The following is a 12,576-nucleotide window of genomic DNA, read 5'->3' as shown; positions in this document are numbered from 1 at the left end:
TTCCTTTGGTAGTACTTCAATTCAAGAAGTTGCCAGTTAGTTCTTGGAGCTGGTGCATTGCAAGTTGTTGGACTGAAAACGATTACTACAAAAAATTTGGGTATGAATTCTTTCATTTAATTCCCACACTGAATTGTTAGAATGATGTCACTTTTGTATTATGTTTTTATGCCTCATATTTGTGTGGCTCAGATAAGAGCCTGTAAAAGTGGCAGGTGCCACATTAGCCTTTTATGTGGTGGTGGTGGTGGTGGCATGTGTGTGTTTCAGGGAGTTTCCACTGTTCTAAGTTGTATGGAAGATGTGTCACTTTGGGAACTGTTACAGCGTATGTAAAGTGTTTCAGGAAATATGCATTAAAAAATACTTTGAGGGAAGGATCAGCTGTGCCACTGTCCTGAGGCCGCTTGTGGTGCAGTGGAAAGCAGCATGCTCATTGCCAAATCGTTTTCTTGTGCAAAATGAAATATGCTGCCTTCTGCCATGGCGCTTTTCATCTGTGAAATAAGCTGGAATTTGTATAAAACTAGTGTGAAAGCTCTTACTTAATTCGATAACAGGTCAAATCAACTAATGTCTTTGTTCTCCACTGTGTGTCTGCTCCTCCACGTCAGCGCTTTCTTCACGGTGTCTGCAGTTAATCGTGCACTACATCCCTGTGATCCGGGCTCACTTTGAAGCCCGACTACCCCCTAAGCAATGGAGCATGCTTAGGCATTTTGATCACATCACCAAGGTACTCTTCGCCCGTTTTCTACTGGAGTTTCACAAATGTATTCTTTAATTGTTAAGTATTTTGGAAATACGTCTAAGGAAACTTTAAAATACAGTATTATTTCTAATTACAGGATTACCATGACCATATAGCTGAAATATCAGCTAAGCTTGTGGCGATAATGGACAGCCTATTTGATAAGCTGTTATCAAAGGTAATGATTCTTACAAATGATTAAGATTTGCATAAGCCTAAGGCATTGTGACTTTCCATTTTGTAGAGAATTCTAGATATATAAGGACATGGTAAGAGAATCTAAGTGTTTACAAGGTATTTACCAATTGGTCAAAATTTTAACGTTTTATAGCCCATTTCTTAATTGGACTGTTGGGCATTTTGATGTCTAATTTCTTGGGCTATAGAACTAAACAGAGAATTCTCAACAGAGGAAACTCAAATGGCTGAAAGACATTTAAGGAATTGCTCAACATCCCTAATCATCAGGGAAATGCAAATCAAAACAACTCTGAGATACCACCTTACGCCTGTCAGAATGGCTAAGATCAAAAACACTGAAGACACCTTATGCTGGAGAGGATGTGGAGCTAGGGGAACTCTCCTCCACTGCTGGTGGGAATGCAAGCTTGTACAACCACTTTGGAAATCAATATGGCGATTTCTTAGAAAATTGGGAATCCATCTCCCCCAAGATCCAGCTATACCACTCTTGGGCATATACCCAAGGAATGCTCAACCACACCACAAGAGCACTTGTTCAGCTATGTTCATATCAGCATTGTTTGTAATAGCCAGAACATGGAAACAACCTAGATGCCCTTCAACTGAAGAATGGATAAACAAAATGTGGTACATATACACAATGGAATACTACTCAGCAGAGAAAAACAATGACATCATGAGGTTTGCAGACAAATGGATGGATCTAGAAAAAATCATCCTGAGTGAGGTATCCCAGACTCAGAAAGACAAACATGGTATGTACTCACTCATAACAGGATACTAGATGTGGAACAAGGATGACTGGACTGCTACTCACATCACCAGGCAGGCTACCTGGAAAACAGGACCCCAAGAAAGACACAGGGATCGCCCAATGACAGAGAAATGGAATGAGATCTACATGAACAGCCTGGACATGAGTGGGGGTAGTGAAGGGCGAGGTTCGAGGGAAAGAGAGCTTGGGTGAGTGGGAGATCCCAGCTGGATCAACAACAGAGAGGGAGAACAAGGAATAGGAGACCATGGTAAATGAAGACCACATGAGAATAGGAAGAAACAAAGTGCTAGAGAGGCCCACAGAAATCCACAAAGATACCCCCACAACAGACTGCTGGCAATGGTCGAGAGACAGTCCGAACTGACCTACTCTGGTGATGGGATGGCCAAACACCCTAATTGTCGTGCTAGAAACCTCATCCAACTACTGAGGGATCTGGATGCAGAGATCCATGACTAGGCCCCAGGTGGATCTCTGGGAGTCCAATTAGCGAGAATGAGGAGGGTTTATATGAGAGAGAATTGTTGAGACCAAGGTCGGATAAAGCACAGAGACAAATAGCCAAACAAACGGAAACACATGAAATATGAACCAATGGCTGAGGGGTCACCAACTGGATCAGGCCCTCTGAGTGGGTGAGACAGTTGATTGGCCTGATCTGTTTGGGAGGCATCCAGGCAGTGGGACCGGGTCCTGTGCTCATTGCATGAGTCGGCTGTTTGAAACCTGGGGCCTATGCAGGGTCCCTTGGCTCGGCCTGGGAGGAGGGGACTGGACCTACCTGGACTGAGTCTACCAGGTTGATCTCAGTCTGCGGGGAAGGCTTTGCCCTGGAGGAGATGGGAATGGGGGGCGGGCTAGGGGGAAGGTGAGGGGGACGGGAGGGGGGAGAACAAGGGAATCTGTGGCTGATATGTAGAACTTAATTGTATTGCAAAATAAAAATTAAAAAAAAAAATTTTAACATTTTTTTCCCAGGAAAATATTATCATCTCTTAGGACCCTTCAGTGGTCTGGCTCACAGCTGCATAGCAAATCATATTCCTCAATTTAGAGAAGAGTGCGTGCAATAGCGTGTTCAAATTTTGCACACTTGATACTTGTCTTCCAAGTGGCCTGGGGGAGTGAGGGAGATGAGGCCAGGGATGACAGCTCTACCCAGGGTGCCATGCTGGTACCCTGACACTCTGGCCATCAGAAGAGAGTTACTGATAGCTTTTTAAATGTTCATGTTCATCACCTGTGTTTAACAGATACCAACATTTGCTTTTTATCAAAAGAGGTTAAAACAGATTTGAAGCAGGGTGCTATTTTATCCTTCAGCACTAAGGTGAAGGTGTGTGTGTGTGTGTGTGTGTGTGTGTGTGTGTGTGTGTGTGTACATATATTCTTTAACCAAGAAGAAGGGCTAGGGAGCTATGTCAGTTAAGTGCTTTCCTTGCACACAGAACCTGTAGGTTTCCTGTTTGTTTTTTAAAGAGGGACGCATGGTGGCAAACGCTTGTGACCCCTGCTCAGAGGAGGTGGAGTCAGGTGAATGCCTGTGGTTTGCTGGCCAGCCAGTGAGAAATGCTGTCTCATAATATAAGGTAGATGGCACTTGAGGAATATAACACAGGTACCCTCCCTCCACCTGCAGTCACACATGGACATTGGTACATCCACTGTCTCACACAAATACAGTCTTAAAGGAACAGTCTCCTACCTAGTGATGTGACCAATAACTTCAGGGTCCTCGTGTCTGGGACTTCCCCAATCGACTCAGCATACCTTTACTAGGATTTGTTTGGACAGAAACTTCTCTGTAAGTGTGATTCATTCATTACATTTGCTGATTGTGTCTCTGAAGATTTTTGTTTTGTTTTAATAAACTAGAGCATCCCCTCCACATTTTTGCTGTGTTGCTTTAGTATTCCTGCCCTAGAGAGTGAGGCCAGATCTTAGAGCAGAGGTATGTGCTCCTCTCGTGGTGACTGCGCACTGACCGGACTGACAGGCTGCAGTCCCAGGTTAACAAGTCTGACTTGCTTTCATGGGTTGCCCAGAAGTTTGATCTTTTTTTTTTTTTTTTTTTTTTTTTTTTTTTTTTTTAAGATTTATTTTATTTATTATGTATACAGTATTCTGCCTGCAATGTGTCCTTGCAGGCCAGAAGAGGGCACCAGTGGTTGTCAGCCACCATGTGGTTGCTGGGAATTGAACTCAGGACCTCTGGAAGAGCAGTCGGTGCTCTTAACCACTGAGCCATCTCTCCAGGCGGGATCTTTTTTTTTTAATTCATACCAAAATAGGAGACAGGATTTGTTTGGGTTTGCCTTTTAGTGCTTAGCTTTTCATTTTCTTGTCTGAACTTTTGAGATTGCATGCCACAATAATATAATTTAGGCTATTTTAAGAAACTAATAAGGGTACCATTTCTTTTGTTTGTTTGTTTGTTTGTTTTTTGTTTGTTTGTTTTTTCGAGACAGGGTTTCTCCGTGTAGTTTTGGTGCCTGTCCTAGATCTCACTCTGTAGACCAGGCTGGCCTCGAACTCACAGAGATCCGCCTGGCTCTGCTTCCCGAATGCTGGGATTAAAGGTGTGTGCCACCGCCGCCCGGCCAGGGTGCCATTTCTTGTACTGAATGAGTCTATCTCCAGTCATACTGACAGCTAGACTCATTAGTATCTTACTCTTTTACTCACTCATCCATGCAAACCATTGTGCTGGGTAACAGGGCAGCAGAGTGGGTCAGTCTTCCATCTGGTCCTCAAGCAGCAGAGATCTAGTGGGGAAACGTACACTAGCTTCAGCAACATTATGAGTAAGGCAGAGATTCCGTGTGTTGGAGCTCTTACTGCTGTGGAAGACACGGTTGCGGGGGGGGGGGGGGCTGGGAAAGCATTCCAGCTGGTGCATGCTTATAAAGTTTGCTTTTAAAGACAGGTGAGATTAGGGCAATGAAATTAACATGCAAAAGTCTTTAACCTGAGAAAACATGTTGAAAATCATAAGAAACCAATTCTGTGTCAGAGTTAGACAGGCAGACTCAAATTAAGTCTCATGTTTGCTACAGACTAGCCAGTGAAGAACCTTCAGTGAATTGTTGACTTAAACCTCAGTCTCCACCTTTAGATGGGAGTAGTAGAAATGATCTCAAGGGTAGAGTGAGACTTAGGGAGATAACACATATCTAAGTGCACCTGGTGCACGTTTTGTTTTCACTGTTTGACTGTAGCAAGTTTTAGTAAATGTCCGCTGCCAAGATTCTGCTGCTGTTAGTAGTAACTTAAGTGAAAGCTGAAGTTTGCTAATGCACTGGGTTGCACACACAGAGGGATGGGTGACATACTGGAATATTCTCCATTGTTAGAAATCAGTTTAAATCAGGTTTATTGAGGTTTAATTTATATTCAATAAAATTCACTCTAAGTATACACAATTTGGTATCTTAAAACTCATATAAGTAATGAAATGTCCACATTCAAGATATAAAAAAAATTATTAATAAACCTTCTCTTGGACACTTTAGTTTTGCTTTTCCCAGAAGGTCCTTCATATGGAGTTATAGCCTGTTGTGCCAGGCTCCTTTTGTCCAGCATAATGCTTTTGGAATTGATGGATGCAACCTAAAACCTTCTTTGTATGCTAATAAAAATAATTTCTTAGAAAAGGGGCAGTTGTGGGACTTACGATGAAGAAGCCTTGCTTGTTGAAGACTGAAGAAGAGGACAACCAAGAGGGAAAACTAGGAGGACCTAGTGCAGTAGAGGGTCTGTAGTGGGTGATGTGAGATGCCGCAGAGCCAGGAGCAAGGGAGCCAGGAAAGTTACTGTTTGGAAGTGAGTGTGTTTCAGTGATTCTTTTTTTCCAAAGAGAAATTTCAGAAGAATGCTAAGAGTAAGAGAAGGTCTCTTGGGTGGTGGTGAATTAATATTGGGTCAAGTTGAGGGACTGAACGCTGAGACAGTGAAGGTGAGATGGAAAGCATGCTACCATTAGGGAAAGCAAGATGAAGAAGGGTTTAGGGGGACAGATTGGCCATTTCAGGGGTGACCAAACAAATGACTATAAATGGGGTGGCTTAACAAGAATCCTCAGTTCAGGGATCATATCAGGGACTAAGGGGGTCCAGCCCCTCGATAGTCCCCTCCCAGGGTCCAGAAAGAATCTACAACCAGCTGATAATTAATCTTTGATGAAAAGAAATGAGTCTATGTACACAGAATTCCTTAGTCCATACACTCTATTCTTCTGAGTCAGTTCTCTCTCTACACGGCTTCTATTCTGCTCTCATGCCTAGCTCCTTTCTTGCCTGATTTCTCCCTACATTAATCTGCTGTCCCCTCTAAGTTCTATCTTAATTCTCTCATCTTAGTTCTGCCCCATCTAGGTTCTCATCCATCTAGTTCTTTCCCATCTTAGCTCCTCTCTCATCTCCTTTCTATCTTGTTCTTCCTCATCGTGTTCTTCCCCATCTGGCTCTTCCTCATCTTCCATTCGTTCCTCTAGTCCTCTCTTCTCACCTTTCAATCTAGTTCTTCCCCATCTCAGTTTATTACTCTCAAGTTCTTACCCATCTAGTTCTTCCATTCTCTTTTCTCTTCTCCGTCTCCTTATTCTCTCAGTTCTTTCTAAGTCTCTCTGGAATCCAGTTATAAACCCAAACAATAGCAATCCTTTGGCCTAGCAAAGTCACCAGGCTTGAATTCTACAGGGTCATAAAGGTAGGCAAGAATTTCCCTCAGGCAGTGACCACCAGGCTTTCTTTTACAACCCAAAATGGGAGTGGTAAAAGAGGAGGTCAACTGAGTGCTAATGACCTGTTAGTATATCAAAAAGGGGATCTATGTGCTCAGTCTACATTCCTAGAAGTGGTTAGGTAAGAAGTTAGGGGTGTATTAGTAAGGCTGTATAAGAAAGGAGGGTCTCACCCTAAATTGCTCAAGAAATAAAGCAATCTGCCTGACCTAGGAGACAGGTGTTGTTTCGTATGGCCTTGGATGCTTGATAGGAATTTTAGATAAATACACTGTTAGGAGTTCTTGGAAGCACACAAAAAAATCATTTTAGGAACCAGCTGTATATATGTACATACACACACATACAAAAGCTAAAATATCATCAAGACTTCTTAAGCCATGGCTTGACCTTTGGAGAAATCCTTGACTTTTCCAAGTAGTAGCCTTTGTGATAGTAGCTGAATTCCATTACATTTTCCTGTGGCTTGCAGCAGGACCATAGGCCAGACTCTCTCTAAAGGCACCTTTCTCTAGTGTGTGGTGTTTGCTGAGTCCATGGCGTTCTTCGCCTTGAATCCATCACCCCAACGCCTACGTCTGTCTTCCTGTGTCTGAATCTCTTCTACCACTAGGATAGTTTGAAAACAACATCAGAACTCCGGAAACAGTAATGAAGTTCGTTGAGGAGGCAGAGAGCCCAGTCACCAGATCTTGCCAGTGGTGTTATGAAATGGGGCAGCCACTTGGGAACATAGTTTCATATTTCCTGATTAGTTAAACATGGAGTTCAGATGACCCAGACTTTTGCTAGATACATGTCCAAGAGAGCAAAAGTAATATCCACATCAAAACCTTTACACAGATGTTCATAACGGCCTAATTCATAACAGCTCCAATTTCCATCATCTGACCAGTGGTGGAGAGAATGTCGTCTGCTCATAGTGGAACATATTCAAGCCATCAAAGGGATGAAGTACAGTTGCATGTCATAACAAGAAGAAGCCAGGAAAGAATTAAGTAAAGAAGCCAGCCTCAAAAGTCATGTTATATGATTCTGTTTATATGAACTAGATAGGAATCCAAGGAGCTTCAGTTTAAACCCAAACAGTTTTAAGGTTGGAAGCAGCCTATGGTCTTAGCTACTGAGCTGTTTATCTCCCATAAAGTGGATGAAGATACTGACTAAAAGTTTTTCAAGATTTGTATAGGTAGTACAAACCTCAGCTGAAGACCTGAGCCCTATGCCAGAGTTAAATGTATGGAGGCACAGAAAACTCAGCTCAGGGCTGGGCGGTGGTGGCGCATGCCTTTAATCCCAGCACTCGGGAGGCAGAGGCAGGCGGATCTCTGTGAGTTCGAGGCCAGCCTGGTCTATGGAGTGAGTTCCAGGAAAGGCACAAAGCTACACAGAGAAACCCTGTCTCGAAAAACCAAAAAAAAAAAACCAAAACAAAACCAAAAAACAAATAAAACTCAACTCAGGGAATGTCGGAGACACTACATAGTCCAAAAGACTAATTCTCATTCTTTTTCCCTTGCCAGTACGAGGTGAAAGCTCCTGTCCCTTCCCCTTGTTTCAGGAATATTTGTAAGCAAATGACAAAAATGCATGAAGCTATATTTGATCTTCTTCCCGAGGAACAAACACAGGTGAGTAGTAACTCTGGAAACCTTTGTTATTTGAACATTTTATCCATACCAGTAGGAGAATTTGTACATGTTTTTGATTCAGTTAAGTTCGCTTCATGTTTGCTGTCATTTTTTTTAGGTTGCTATATTGATTAGTGAGGCATGGATGAAAGGTTTTAATTTCAAAATGTCTTTTGTTTTGGCAGTTGAAAACTAAACATAGATCTTCTATTCACCCATTGTTAGAGGTCAAAACTTCTACTACTATCACTCTTTACATTGTTAGTGTGAAAATCAGAGTTGGCATCTATCAGTAAACCCTAATGTTATAAATTGAGATTGTAGTACAGATCAGGTGAAAGAAATTAGCGATGGAGTGAATAAGATTAGCATATACATAAGTAAATCATTAACACTTATTAGACAGACATGAGTGATCTGTAGTGAAAAGGGCAGGGATATCTCTCAGCTATGACAAAGGATAGCGAGGGAATAAGAGTTCTCTCCCTTCCTGCTGCGCCCCTGTCCCTAACTGTGTCCCCCAGAAGTGTTACACATTTACTTTTTGGGATGTGTATGTCCCTGTGCCCTTTTCTCTGCCCCAAACCACAAGTCCAGAATTTGATCCCTTCCTCATTTTTATTCTCTAATTTAATTCCCTTAAACTAGATGCTGTCATTCAAGCCCAGTTGTAGAATGGTGTCGTGTTAGAGTCTAAACGAGTGTGTAACCGTGGGCTTACCTTCCATTGGGACTTTGGTTATCCAGAACTTGGTTTCTGTGCTTCGGGTATGCATGCAGATGGTATGGGGGAGGGGCTTCTTGGTGCTCTGGGTGTCCTTGCATCTGCTGCTCTTCTTTCTTGTGCCCTTGTACTTCCATTCTGTGCCAGCTTTACATTCTTCCTGCTTTCTAGGTTTTCCTTAATCACAGTAACCTCATAATTAAGCATCATCTAACTCCTTTGGGGCTTAGCCTGAGGGGAAGACAGACATGACTAACCTGAAAGGTCATTTTCTTGTCATTTCTTGTTAGCCAGCCATCCTTCGGTTGTGTGGTTCTCCTGAGAGATGCTAACAATGTCTGCTCATCCCAGGAAGGGCGCCAGGAGCAGGCCAATGGAACAGTTCCATCTAGGTCCACCTGGTGACCTATTACGTTTCTTAGGGTTACTTATAGGGGCATAGGCAACTCAAAAGCAGCTGCGTCACTGAAAAACCACCCAAGCATGGGTGATAGCTCAGAGCTGCATTCCTGGAGCTCCCTGAACAATCCTTGAAGCCTGCAGGGAGTTCAGGAGTCTCCCAGCAGCTGTAACTGCCTCTGTACCTGTGGGGAGGTACATGCAACCTTGGAACTCCGCGCCTCCTGATCGGGGGAGCTGGGTGGGCCTCTCTCCCCACGCTAGGAGGGATGTTTCAGTCCCGAGGAAATGGCTGCACACCTCAGCCAACAAGTAAGATTCCCCCATCTCTCTCTGACTTGCATTTGCTGAGTTCTAATCCAAGAGCCTGAGAGCCACATCAGGGAGCTTCTGTCTGCTGAGGTTCAGGAGTTACAGGCTTGTATGTTCCTATTACCACTTGAACACCAGCAACTGCCCAAACCTCCACAGGCACCTTTATATATAAATAGATGATGTTAAATTATCTCTATAGATTAATCATGGAAGAGTAGTGTTTACCTCTCCTGTCTTACTCCCTCCCCACCACTAAGTTCCTGGTTAATTAAACTTCCCACTACTTTGTATTATTTTCACTTCCTTTTGACTCTCTATGTAGCCCTGAGAAATTCTCCTAATATACACAAAGGCAATTTTACTGCTAAAAGAAGTACTGCTGAGTGGAGAAAAGAACTTTTGTCCAACTGCAGAGAAAAACCATAATGAAATAGAATCTCAGTACTTCAGAACATCCTAAAAGTAGATGTCAAAGATTTTTTTAAAAATGTTTCTCCATATATTGATAATGGATACTTCTATCTTCTGTTTCAGGAGAACTATAAGCAACTTTCATTTCTTTTTCAGATGTTATTTTTAAGAATTAATGCAAGTTACAAACTCCACTTGAAAAAGCAGTTGTCACACTTAAATGTAATAAATGATGGAGGACCTCAAAATGGGTATGATTCTTCATCTGTTTTCACCACGTGCTCCCATACTGCATTGCGTGTCATTCTTCACAGTATGCTTTCTGCTGTCATGGAACTAAAGAAGAAAACCATGAAGTCAGCAGCGTTCGTTTTCTCCTTGTGTGGACATGCCTCTGTATCTTCCCACTGTCTCTGTTAATAAGGGTCATCTGTTCAGCTACTTGCCGAACTTTACAGACCCTCAGTGAGGCAGTGTGGGCTGGTGGCTGAGTAGTGCTGCTCTGTCCAGACAGGACTCAGAGCTCCGCTCCAGGGCCCTTGGACTAGGATAGTGGCCTCATTTATAAAATGATGAGGGTTAAAATATGCCTTATTTTGTAGGGCTCTGAAAAATAATCTATTATTATTAAACAGTACTGTATTTAAAAAACCATAGAATTCATATTTTACAAAGTTTGGGTTAAACTCCAGCTCTGTCATCTACTAGCAGCTCATATATAAAATTTTGAACAATCACTTACATTATCTAGGCCCGAATCTTCGATTGTTTGTTTGTTTGTTTGTTTGAGTTTTAGACAGGGACTGGTTCTTGCTATGCTGACCAGGCTGGCTTCCAACTCAAGAGACCCACTTGCCTCTGCCTCCAATTGCTAGGATTAAAGACTAAACGAACAGACAACCCTTTTCTTCCTTTTATGAAGAGAATTAAAGATTAAACTAAATAAAATCTGAGGCTGGGGATGTTGTTGAGCAGGAGAGCCTTGCCCTGGCTTCTGTCTCTAGCATTGTGAAAATGGGTGTGTGTTTGTATTTTATAAAAAGTAAAAAGCACCACCCACTTGTTAAACTTCGGTACGATTTTCTTGGTGTGCCATGTATTTATCTTAAAAAAAATTGATGTGTCCAGATGTTTTACCTGCATGTCTATTTATGCACTGTGCACCTGCCTAGTGCCCGGGGAAGCCAGTAGAGCATGGGATCCCCTGAACTGGAGTTACAGTTGTGAGCTGCCATGTGGGTGCTGGGAACTAACCCAGGTCCTCTCTAAGAACAGCAAATGCTCAGAACTGCTGAGCCAGCTCTCTGGTGCCTGAATAACTACCCTATGAATGATATGAACTATTGATTAGAGGTAGTCTGTTGTGAAAGCAAAAATTAAAAAGCAAGAGAAATAAATTATTTCTCTTAGAAAGCAGAGGTTTCAGGGCCACTTTAGAAGCAGTGATGAAATGGTGAGAGGAAGGTCTGCTTTGGCATTGTGTAGGGAACCAAGCATGCCTCCTGTTATTCCTGGTGTTGAACTCATCCGTCAGCAATGAGCTCTGCTTAGTCACACTGTATAAAGTTAACGTAGTACTTATCTCCAGGGGTGACTGGAAAATTGAATGTTCTAAATGAAGTCACATAGAATCACACCTACCTGCTAGCTAGATGTTGTTCATGATCCATTTTGCACCTACCTGCTAGCTAGATGTTGTTCATGATCCATTTTCTTGCTGTGAAGCCATTTAAATAAGTTGTCTGGTCAAGCATTTTATATATAGACCAGGAAATTATGACCTTAAGGTCATTATATTTCCAAATCTGGGTTGTGAATGGTTTAAAGACACTGTTTACTTAGTAGTTCATTTAAATCACTGCTCAAGATTAAAGGCTGGAATAGGTAAAATTCTTAATCTAAACATTCCCAGTCCAGAATGATCTGTAGTGTTACTTTCCATGTTGGTCACTTGGAGGAGCAGTCAAGGAGGGAAGAACCTGCTTTTCTTAAAGAGGGTAGGAGTTTGAGGTATACCACCAGCATTTGTTGTATCCCAGCAGAAGACCAAGCTGCTGTAAGTGACTGTACCTAAACCACATGTGGCTGTTAATGAGTTCCTGGGAAACCACATTGAAAGCTAAGTATTTCATACATACTGGTCCCATTCTATATTGGCAAGCTACTAAAAACTTGAAAGTCAATCATAGTTATACTTTATTTGCCCATTTATAAAGTGCAGAGTTTTTTTCAAGTGAATTAAATTATCCCTATCACTCATACTACACTGCAAAAAATTCTACATAAAGGTTCTTTGGTGTTCCTCTGAGGCATTTTGTGGGTGGAGCAAATCCTTGCTCAGCTGACATTAATTTAAAGATTAGTTCTTTTTACAATTCATATCTTCCATTTGGGTTGGGGAGATAACTCAGTGATAGAGCAATTGCCTAGTAAAGACTGGAGTTCAATCTCTATTACCTACCTCCTCCAGTGCATCACACACTCTTGGGGTGTGTGTGTGTGTGTGTGTGTGTGTGTGTGGTGTGTGTGGTGTGTGTGTGTGTATGTATGTGTGTGTGTGAATGCTGTAAGAATTCATTTTACAAACTTTTCTGAACCCTAAAACATACCTGAATTGAAAAA

General features: G+C 42.2%; 1 protein-coding gene across 2 annotated transcripts in view; it reads left to right on the top strand.

The window, feature by feature from the left end:
• The window catches only part of Vps54 (VPS54 subunit of GARP complex), a 91,353-nt gene that overhangs the window by 76,775 nt on the left and 2,002 nt on the right, over positions 1-12,576 (top strand). For both annotated transcript variants that reach the window (XM_059275378.1, XM_059275377.1), the window contains exons 18-22: positions 13-100; positions 615-736; positions 849-929; positions 7,998-8,105; positions 10,111-10,205. In XM_059275378.1, coding sequence (XP_059131361.1) covers positions 13-100; positions 615-736; positions 849-929; positions 7,998-8,105; positions 10,111-10,205 — 494 coding nt within the window. The remainder of the gene's footprint in view (positions 1-12; positions 101-614; positions 737-848; positions 930-7,997; positions 8,106-10,110; positions 10,206-12,576) is intronic.

This window comes from Peromyscus eremicus, chromosome 10, assembly GCF_949786415.1.
Source record: "Peromyscus eremicus chromosome 10, PerEre_H2_v1, whole genome shotgun sequence".
In the NCBI taxonomy this organism is placed as follows: domain Eukaryota; kingdom Metazoa; phylum Chordata; class Mammalia; order Rodentia; family Cricetidae; genus Peromyscus; species Peromyscus eremicus.
The sequence above is the reverse complement of the archived record's forward strand: the minus strand, read 5'-3'. Positions and strand labels throughout refer to the sequence as shown.